The 11,734-nt window shown below is 37.7% G+C and overlaps 1 protein-coding gene across 1 annotated transcript in view; it reads right to left on the minus strand.

Annotated features, from left to right (window-relative positions):
* The window catches only part of LOC134206514 (uncharacterized), a 37,499-nt gene extending 35,366 nt beyond the window's left edge, over positions 1-2,133 (minus strand). Inside the window, exons 1-3 of the mRNA XM_062682242.1 lie at positions 1,976-2,133; positions 1,482-1,814; positions 747-1,400 (exon numbers count right to left, since the gene is read on the minus strand). Coding sequence (XP_062538226.1) covers positions 747-1,400; positions 1,482-1,814; positions 1,976-2,038 — 1,050 coding nt within the window. The 5' untranslated portion in view covers positions 2,039-2,133. The remainder of the gene's footprint in view (positions 1-746; positions 1,401-1,481; positions 1,815-1,975) is intronic.
* Between the last annotated feature and the right edge of the window lie 9,601 nt (positions 2,134-11,734).

Below are 11,734 nucleotides of genomic sequence, written 5' to 3' on the forward strand. Positions count from 1 at the left end.
TAAGTTATTACATGCTGCACATAGAATTGTAGTCTTGACGAATTGGGAAAAAGCAACGGACCTAAGAACCGAACGAAATTGAAGAAAACCTCCTGAAAAGATAATATCAATTTAAATGTAAGTCAAATTATGCTCATAATACGGCAAAACAATTATTCCAAATGGTTCTTCTTCTTCTCATTATTATTGGCATTACATCCCCACACTGGGACACAGCCGCCTCGCAGATTAGTGTTCATTAAGCACTTCCATAGTTATTAACTGCGAGGTTTCTAAGCCAGGTTACCATTTTTGCATTCGTATATCATGAGGCTAACACGATGATACTTTTATGCCCAAGGAAGTCGAGACAATTTCCAAACTGAAAATTGCCTAGACCGGCACTGGGAATCGAACCCAGCTACCCTCAGCATGGTCTTGCTTTGTAGCCGCGCCTCTTACCACACGGCTAAAGAGGCCCCCCTCATTCGAAATGGTACATGTCTAAAGATTCGATTCTTGCAGTCTAGAACCTGATGCTGCAGCATAAACAATTTACCCTTCTTCATAATTTATCACATAAAATCTCAAGATATGAACACCGTATTTCCAATGATAATGTGATAAATAAACATAAATTGATAAATCATGGAGCAACACTCATCAAATTAAACTGATTTTCACCGGAAAAACAAAAAAAAAGTGTAAATTGGTATGGGGGTCTCCTAAATAATTATTCTAATCAAATTTGGCTTAATACTACTCACATCTTTACTGTTCCACTGCCTTCGATGAAGATTATTGTATTCAAACGCAGCGTCCCCTGGAATCTTTTTATGATAGCTGCATATTTGGCTCTCAGCATCGCCGCATCCACAACAAGCTGAGGTTCCTTGCCAGAAATTGGTTTCCGGCTCATAATCAAAAGCTTCAATATACGTGTGGTATGATTGTAACTGCTTCTCACATACGCATGTAACTTGGCCTCGCTGAAGGAAATGTTCCTGAACACCTGGAACCTTCAAATGGACGCTTCGTTGTGCCGTCTCGTCTTTAACAAAAGCAAGTCGTCGCCAGAATATTTCCGGTCCCAAGTAAATCGGAAGCTGTTTGAAATTGCAGTACAGCTGTGCATAATCAAATTGGTATTCGCGTTCATTTTGTTCTTGGTGGAGAAAACATTTGCCTGAAATTTGTCTGCAGCGCGTTCGCCTGATCTTGACTTTCTCATCACAACCGCAGCGTGTATGACTTCGCCAGATTAGTGGTTCTGCCTTGAAAGCATCACTATCAGGGTGTTTCATGTGGATGCGGTATGGTTGCTCCGACTCAAAGTTAGTGCTACAAAGAACTTGGTCGATGACTTGACGGAATGAATTTGCGTCATCGATTAACCAAAGCGAAACAGTAATAAAACATCGCTGAAACATAAATATGTGTTGTATTATTTGTTTTCTTAAATTGAATAATTATAATTATAAAGTAGTCAAAATGATACTAACCCACCGAGCATGTCTCCGCTGGAAGCCTTTCAACGTAAAGTCAGGATAATTCCTATCAGTGCTGCATAGTTGCCCATCCTGGCCGCCACAGCAAGCTTGACCTCCCCAGACGATTTCTTCCAGCTCAAAAATAACGCCACCTGGAGCATCAATATAGGTGCTGCACGATTGTACTTGGTTTCCACAATCACAGTCACCTGATCCTCGCTGGAAGCGATGAGGGTCAGAGGCAATTAAACCTGAAATCTTTTTGCGTACGCTACATTGCTGCGCTTGTTCGCCCTCGGTATCGCGGTCACTCCAAGCATATCCCCGCCATAGGAACGTTTCCAACTTAAAAGTGGAAATGAGATAGAGCACATGGAATGCAAAAATTGAATTGAATAGGGACAGGAGATAGTAAAACATAGTATGGTCAAATTTCAATAATTAATACAATAAATCTTTACATTTTAACAATCATTGATTATACAACGCATAACAGACAAACTCACCTCGTTTACATGACCAATGTCACCGTATAGTCGACAGACTGTTAGATTTAACAGAAGCGCCATTACTTTTAAAGAACCGTTAGTAACAACCGATGTTTAAATTTAGTGTACCGACTATAGTATTAGCTTAACTCAAACAAAAGCTGACGACTTATCGCAACTATACTGGATTCAGCGAGAACTATTTATTCAGATGCCAATGTAAAATCTGCTAAAGCACGAAACGAACATCCGTTGAAATTTAAATTTTTATTTAAAAATAATCAACACGCTAACCTGAAACAACCCAATAACTGGGTCGTTTGCATCCGCGGATTTTTTCGATACACGCTATTCTGATTATATCCATTTTTGAGTAAAAAGTCACTCACACTCGGAAATAGGTTCACGCTAACCAGGACCTACCCAGAATCATTTCAAAGTGACCCAGATTCGGCAAAAACTCGCGGCTACTCTATAGTATTGTCGGCGTAGCACCAAGTTAGAATTCGTAAGTCGGGACTTCCAAACCGAACTTACTTCCGAAGTTTTATTTGTCAAACTAATTGATGCGTTGTTTATCGCATCTTTAGGCGAATCCAGCGCACTACTTCCGAAGTTGGGAAAGTTTTCTGCTCGGTTTTCTGTATCTGGAGAAAAATCCAACTTCGGTATAAAAAGCGGTATAAATTTATTGCGGATAGACAATATTGTATTGCGGATAGATAATATTGGTTCCAGTTGAAAATCGAACTTCAAACTCGCGAAAACCGATTTTATTCGCGTTCAGCTTATAGCGCATCATTGCGCAACTAGTGCTCATTTTTCGCAACCAGACGCGCAGTAATGGAACTTGTGACTAAGGGGCAAGCCAGAGTAAACGCGACGTGCGATGCGACGCGACAATGCAATTTGACAGCCTGTTGATAATGATTGTTATTCTTTTACGTGAGTCACGTCGCGTCGCATCGCTCGTCGCGTTTACTCTGGCTTGCCCCTAAGGCTGTGAACCATTGCACCGATTCGTTTAACTTTTAGATAAAATTTGACACTTCGATGGTTATTTTCCCATCGTGGTGAAAATTTTAATTCGGAGCCGACCCATTTGAGTTTTGACAGATTAATAGTTATTCGGAACGAAATGGATTTGGCGCCAATTTTCTCGCGAATAAAGTTTAACTATTGAACTGTCAAGTCTAACCATGCTCCGGAGCAGGGTTATTTTTAACCACGGCGAAATAACCATCGAACTGTCAAATTTTAACTAAAAGTTAAACGAATCAGTGGAATGGTTCACAGCCTAATAGGAAAAAAAAATGATGAAAATTTATCGCCAGCACTAAACTGTATTCCGACTTTTTACTTCCGACATCATGAACGTCAGAACAAAATTTGAAATTGCTATCAACACATTGTCGGAAGGGCGTTCGGAAGTGTGGAAATCGACTTCCGAACTTCAATTTGGTGCCAGCGACGTAGTCAGCGACAAAACAAGCTCGATTTTGTGACAGATAACACCGTGCAGTGCTGCATATTTATTTTATTTTTCCGTGTGAATCTCGTCGGAAGTGGGCCTTGCTGCCAGTTCATCAGCGTCATATAAACAGTTTTGGTCTAAATGCACAAAACTCTTTAAAGAGTAAAAATCACCCCTTTTCTGGCGATATATGAAACTGTCAAAAAATGGGTGATTATTTTCTTTGCAAAATGAGTGTTTTATGCCCATTTTGAAGTTCCTTGTTTATACTATAGATTAGAATCTATAGATGAGCGAAAGCATGGCTGAGTCGCTTTTCTTGACAGTGCACACGCGCATATGACGTCACAGCCCTTAACATTTCCGTTGAGATCGTGACGTCATGCTCGTTTGGAGACACGTTTGACAGTTCGTTTGGAGACAGAGGATTTATTTTCGCTCATCTATGGGCCTTTTCACGAGACGTTTAAAAACAGCTGATTTTATCGTCAATTGACAGTTCTTCTATGAAAGTGACAGTTTCGGACTTGCAGGCCTGTTCAGCGGTTGTAAACAAGTGCAGTCTCGGCAGTGTCACATGAAAAGGCCTATATATTCCACTATCTAAAGTTTATACCCTAAAATGAGTGAAAAACAACTTGTACTTTCAAATAATAGAGGTAATAAACTATAGAGGACGACTGTCGCTGCGGTTCCCTTTGTTTTCGTCCCCAAACATGTTGGGTACCTATCTGTCAAAACGTTCTGTTTTTTCCTTTGTTGACATTTAGTGCCCTATCCTCGCCAGCAAAAGATGTTTCGCCAGTGACGACAGCGACAATCTCCCTCTATAGTTTATTACCACTATTTTTCAAATAGAAATACTAGAATAAGAGATCGGCGAAGACGCCATCTTGTTTCCAATCGAACGTCAAAAGCGGTTCCAATTCGACTTGTTTACTTTTTGCTTCCATAAGAAGCAAGCAAAAAGTTCAAGAGCTGCCAGTATAATTTAAACGATTTCATGCATTTTCATACGTTGCCATTTCGTCAGTTTTTCACTCCGCCGGTCTCTGATTATAGGGTTGCTACTTTCAAACAAACGATTTCTCGCTTAACTTTTCAAAAGGACCTAAGTAACATTTTTTTTCATGAATTAATTTGAATAGCGCAATCAACAGAACAACATGAAAGCTATTGATTGCGCTATTCAAATTAATTCATGAAAAAAATGTTATTGTCGCGCTTATCTTTTTTTAGAATGCAGCGGCGGTCTTACACTCGCAGGCTCGACTGCGAAGGTAAACGTCAAGATAGCCGCCGTGTTAAAATATAGGCAGAATTTTCCCGCTCAAAACAAAACCACGTGATTTTCGCGAAATGACAGCAGTGCTCGATTGTATTAGTGAGAGGCAACCGGAGTCACTGAGTACATGGAGAGTGTTTATCATGGCAAGTGCATACGGTAGGTAAGATTTTCATTGACTCTGTCATGTTTAGTGACCGTTGCGATTACCCGAGAAGCAACAAGCAGGAAGCCGCAGTATTCTATTTTATCTCGAGATGCATAATACTTAGGTCCTTTTGAAAAGTTAAGCGAGATTTGTAAAAGATATTTTAGTTAAATACTTGATAAAGATTGTCGCTTCGGTTCCCTTTGTTCTGCTGTCCGGAACATGTTGGGTACCAAGCTGTCAAATCGTATGGATTTTCCTTCTTTGACATTTAGCTCCCCTATCCTCGCCAGCAAAAGATGTTCCGGACAGCGACGACAGCGACAATCTTTATCTAGTAACTAAAATATCTTTTCGATTTGTCAATTGTAGCATAAATAAAAATGCATGAAGCCAAAATAGAACTTTTGGGGACATTCTTATTGTTTATGTTGACTTTTTTAACAATATTTTAAGAGGTGCTGTCCGGGTGGCAGTGGCCGGGTCGTTTGTACCCGGATTTTTTCAATGTTAGCATGTCAAAATCTGGGTATGTCAACTAAATGGATCTGAGTCAGACGAACCCGAAATCTGGGTAACCGGGACTTAAACATTTTCGGATATAACAACATGGCGTCGACGTCGTATTCCGGAGTAATTGTCACATACTCTGTTTTATCACCCCAAAATTCACCAGGGGGGTGATAAAATCGGGATATTACTGTACATCAAAAATAAAGTATTGAAAAGGAATTTTGTTTGTTTCTGATTTTTGTGATTTTTTTTTCATCAGTGAACACGCGTGATAGCAAAAAGAAGCGACGAGGTTGGTGCTGTATTTCTTTGTTTTGCGATGAGATGAATATATGTTCAGTTAGATGGAAAACGGAACAATTCCCCTACTTTTTCCACCGAGGATTTTTAAATGGTCCGGGGTATATGAAAATCGTGAAAACCCGATTTTCGTTGATGCCTGTTTTTACGTGGTTTTTGGGTATTTATGTATTTACGGTATTTACGCCATTCTTATGCAGATTTTGGACTAACGGCTCAGCTACAATGAAGAGAGCCGCAAAGTGTATTGACAGAAAATACATGGGTTAACTGTTGAAATGCGGCGATCCACCGCTGAAGTTTTACGCGTAAAAGTTTTCCTTGTAAAATGACTACATTTGAAGTTCAATGATACGAATTGTGTGTCATACATCGATTTTGCGTGCCTTTGTCTAATAAATGTAAACGAACATTTTGAAAATTAAGCCAATAATTCTCAAGGCCGACTTAAATATGACGTCAAATACATTAAGATTTTTCAACCAACGACACCCCCACCCCCTCTTTGTCAATGCCCCGATGCCATTTTTAAACGACTCCGGATGCCAATTTTGAACGAATCCTAAACATAAATAAAGGACAAACAAAACCGTATACATAATATCTCGCATAATATAATATGGAAGTAAGGAGATGTATAAAACGAAAGTTATATTCAAATTTGACCTTGAAATCACCCAAACTACACCAAAACTCCACACATAACTCATCATACCACGCACCACCCAAACCAAACAGCATGTTGAAGCATCAATGAAACCCCTCTTTTTCCCCTTCCAATGTATGACACAAAACAAACGCAAACACCTCCATGATGATGTTTCATGTATGATTTAATTCATTAAAATATTATACACTAATAAAAATCCACACATTTTTATTGGCAAAAATCTAAAGAAATGTACAAATAAATTTTATGTGTGCGTTAATAACCACCCGCTAAAGGAGAATCCACATAAAGGTTATTGTGCTTCCAGTTGAAAACCGAAGTGAGCTCTCGCGACAATTGAGTTTTTCCTTATTTCCTGATGTCGCAACTGCATCGCGACTAGTGCGCATCTATGCCACCGTCGTGCGCCATGATGCGCACTAGTCGCGACGTAGTTGCGACAAAAGGAAACGGGAGAAAACTCGATTGTCGCGAGAGCTCACTTCGGTTTTCAACTGGAAGTACAATATTAGTTAATGTGGGTTATGTGTGTTTCCACATGTACGCTATGCGAATTCACATAGCCGTTATAGGTTGGTATCGTGTTCAAAAGAAATTTATTTTTCTATCTCAATCACATGTTAAATTCCGTTCACCGAATCGGAAAAGTAAAGAATCGAAACAAAATTCTTACAACAGTAGCCACATGAAAAGAAAAAAAACCGAAATTGACATTTGTAAGGTTCTCATGCAAAGTAATGGGAGCTGTCACTTTACTTTCGGAAAAATATTCTGCTCGATTATTCCGTACGTAAAAGTGACAATTTGCTCCATGCAGATCAGTTGTCAAAATTCCTCTTGGTAATATTGAACAAAATTCCGTAACCTCTCTACTTTTTAAGTCGATACTGGCCTTATGTGGGAAATGCTATAGTCAAAATTTATGTGTGCCACACATAATGGATATGATTGGATTTTCGTCAGTGTAGATTGTATCGTATACAATTCAACCTATTGTATTATCAATTTCCCACCTTATCGGCCGCGACGATTTGAAATCGTCGCAAAACAAATTGACGCCAAAATCGTCGCCAGTAGAAATGGCCATAAGATCTGTCAAATCAACTGTGAACAAAATTTTATATACTCAATAATCACATTATGTCCCAAAATTGAGCCCTGTTTTTAATGCAGATTGACATTATTTTCTAATAAAACTAACATAATTTCAGAATAAAGATGTTGGCGACGATTTTGATAGTGCCTAAAAAATGGTCGGCGCGTTTTGTTACCAAGGAAACAGACAATACGTTTATTGAAGATTTCAGATAGTTGAAGAAACCCTTAGAGCAAGATTACCGGTGGTGAGTTTAAGCCGTTTGGCAGCGCAGTATCATTACTTGACACTTTATCGGTCGCTACTAAACGCGCTGCTATAAAAGTAGCGCGACTGACAGGTGACTAAATTTGGTATAGCGCGATAAGAGCGCTGCTATTTGATGAACTGTCAACTGTCAAACGTCACCGGTACGAAATACAGCAACCAAATTGAGAGCCGAAAATAGTGACCGATGCGGAAACGAGTGTTCATAAAATAATGACAAAATCTTGAAGTTATTTAACGTTGTTTAACGTAAAATCAGCTTTGAAGTTAAAAATAATATATATTATTACGATGATCATGATCAAGCAATGGCAAGTTATTCAAATCTAGGTTGTGGTGATTATTTTTTTATTTTCTTAGGCTGTGAACCATTTCAACGATTCTTTTAACTTTTAGTTAAAATTTGACAGTTCGATGATTATTTTCCCATCGTGGTTAAAATTTTACACTGAAGCCGACCCATTGAGATTCTCACGTCCGAATGTGTGAGTGGCGATAAAAGGAAAACAAACACTCCTAGATGGTGCTACTCAGCAATGTTTGGGTAAAAATGAGTATATTTCCATAAATTTGTTGACTCCTTCGCAACCATTGTGACGACTCGATCAATTTTGAGGTTATGAGCAGAAGGAAAACAAACATGTATTTACACATGCCGAATTGTTCATCAGTGTGCGAGCGTTAAACGTCACTCATCTCTATTTGAGTTCTGTCAGATTGATAGTTATTTGGAACAAAATGGATTTGGCGCCAATTTTCTCGCGAACAAAGTTTAACTACCGATCTGTCAAATCTAACCTAGCCACCCTATAACCAGAGACCGGCGGAGTGAAAAACTGTCGAAATGGCAACGTATGAAAATGCATGAAATAGTGAAAATAATACTGGCATCACTTGAACTTTTTGCTTCCTCCTTATGGATGCAAAAAGTAAACAAGTCGAATTGGAATCGCTTTTGACGGTTTGATTGGAAACAAGATGGCGTCTTCGCCGATCTCTTATTGTAGTATTTCTACACGTAAAAAAATTAATGTTATTTATTACTAATATTTCTAATACTTTTTTGGCAAAGCAGGCGCTTAATGATAGGTATTCAGCTTTTTATTATAGCAAGAGATCAACTATGGTATACTATTTTGACATTTACTGTGTACAGATTTATAGCGCTGTTCTAGTAGGCATAGATTTATGCAAAACAATTCAATTGTCAAAAATATTGAGCTAGCAAATATGTTTCGATTTGTATCGTTTAATTATCGTATTGTATAATAACTAATTTATTATTCTTTTTAGGAAATGCAAGCACCTGCAATACTCTTTCCTCGACCGTTTCATTTGGAAGATCACTAAATACACTGGTTATTGATGAACCTTCATTTTAAAATACGGTTCAACATTATTCTGGTGTAAATATCAGTTTTCAGTTTGAGACAGCCCCACATATCGTGATTTTTTCTTCCGGAAGGTGGTCGTCAAGTAGTTTTTCATAAAACGATGTTTTCGACTCAACATTTTAAAATTCTACAAATTCCATCTCTAAAAATACACGCGGAAAATCGTCCCAATGTGTCTCACACCAATTTATCTATTCTCATATAAGGATTGAAATCTGAATTAATCTGAAATGTGATCTATCCTTGTTTCATTAATTTCTTCATTCATTCTTCATTCTTCGTCAATGATAATTCTTTGACACATGTGAGTCGTAGAAATATATATTTGTTAAATGTATTTTCTAAAATAATATTGAATCAATCAAGAGCCTGGTATAAAAATGTGTAGAATTCTACGTCATGTCGAACTATTTAGAAGGATTTTGAATATCAAACACTTGTTGATCACCAATCAAACAAAAACTACAGAGATATTTGTTATAAACTTTGTCATCTTTATTAGAAGGTTATCTCAAACTTATGCATGCGAGTGTTGAAGTAGAAAATCCAGTAAAAGTGGTCCTCCAATGTTAAAATGGGCGTAGAAGCAAAACGACATTGTCTTTATGTAACTTTCAAGTTCTACGTATACTTATAATGCTGAGAGCAAAAGCAGGACACTATAGAATGCGAGGGTTTTGTCAGGAATGAAATAAACACGACCCTGTAAAAGTTATTGCAGTATCAATATTCGGGAAGCTTCAAATACAATCTTTCTATACTCGTCTGCCTTATATTACTTTCGTTATCCAGTGTCTTGGAAAAGATTGTCTGCACTCATAAACCTAGAATAATATAATAAATTAATATAAAATTAACCCAAAATAATTGAATATTCCATTATCCACGACCCATCATCTTAAAGTAAACAAGATGAAAATTTTTGACATGAATGTAAACTGTTTAGCTTGAATCCTAGGCAACTGCGATATCGATATAAAAACTGTACAAGGCATGTGTCAGAAATTTATTACCATAGTTGATTTATGGCAAGCGTAAAAAGCTGGATAAGAAAAAACATACATCGCATTAGTCACATACATTCCGAAACTTATACTTTTCATTAACTTATGAATGTTATTAGCTTTTTGATATGGGGCCATTCATTAGGTGGCATAATGAAAAGTATAAGTGTTTTCGAATGGTTTTTTGCCATAACATATAAGGTTATTTCTTTACGTGTAATCTAACTATGCTCCTGAGCAGGGTTATTTTTAAATTACGAAGAAATAACCATCGAACTGACTAAAATCGCTGGAATGGTTCACAGCCTTAGTTTAACAATCAAAATATTGCGCACGTCAAATGGAAGTGGTGGTCTTTGAATTTGGAAAGAGTAGCTATTAATATTGATTGGATTCTTAAGTAGGGCAAATTCAAATGCATAACAATTCTGATGGACGTGCATATTTTTTACCGTGTGTCATTCCAAAACATAGCGCGTAACGTTTGGAAAATGCCATTTCAATTTCCACAAAACACATGTTTTAATTATTTTTGTTATTTTTTATGATTTTTGGCTAATGGACCCAAACAAATGGTTGAAAATGAACTAAACTTATTTATAATGAACTCATGACACGATTTGGGTGGGTGAACGCCAAGGTGAACGCGATACAAATTCAATATTTTTAAATCATGGAAATTTGATAGACCAATTTAAAAAGTTTACTCAGCATCAGCAGTGTTGCGGATTCGGGGTTGCTGGTTGAAATTAGGTTTTCCCAAATAATAACAATACTTCTCAATATACACAGAAAAAAATTCCGTGGTAAAAAACTACTATTTTGTAGACTACGCTCTGTTTTTAAAACAACCATGAAATTTCAGTTAATATTACCACGGTTTCAGAGAAATTCATCACTGTTGCAGTTCATGTGACAACATTCCGCATAGGGTTCATTCACAAATTACATAACGCTAAAATAGACCATTTTCAACCCCCACCCACCCCCTCGTAACGTGTTTTGTATGGAAGGTTTCTAAAATGTGTATGGGCCGTAACGTTCGGACAGTCACCCTCCCACCCCCTAAAGCGTTATGTAATTTGTGAATATGCCCATAGGCCACAGTTGATTTTTACTGCGCGCATGGTAAAATCAAACGGGTTTGTTATCTGCTGAAAATCGTCGGTGCATATTCTTAAAATAACCCTCGGAATGGTAGTTTCGACTGCAATATTTGTTTGCGTGTAGGAACTGAATCGAACATAACCACAATCTTCAATTGAGATTCTCACGTCCGAATGTGTGAGTGGCGATAAAAGGAAAACAAACACTCCTAGAGGGTGCAACTCAGCAAAGGTTGGGTAAAAATGAGTATATTTCCATATATTTTTTGACTCTTTTGAAATCATTGTGATGACCCGATCATTTTTGAGGTTATGAGCAAAAGGAAAACAAACATGTTTTTACACATGACGGATTGCACATTAGTGTGCGAGCGCTAAACGTCACTCATCTCTATGTTTGGCTACGACACAATAGAAAAGTTTGGCTTCAGTTTGACAACCAAATCGATTCTATTCGCATCACCCAGATCTCAATACCCAATTTCGTCGAGATCCTAATTATTGGGTAAATAAATCTAAC

The sequence above is a fragment of the Armigeres subalbatus genome, chromosome 1, assembly GCF_024139115.2.
Source record: "Armigeres subalbatus isolate Guangzhou_Male chromosome 1, GZ_Asu_2, whole genome shotgun sequence".
Classification (NCBI taxonomy): domain Eukaryota; kingdom Metazoa; phylum Arthropoda; class Insecta; order Diptera; family Culicidae; genus Armigeres; species Armigeres subalbatus.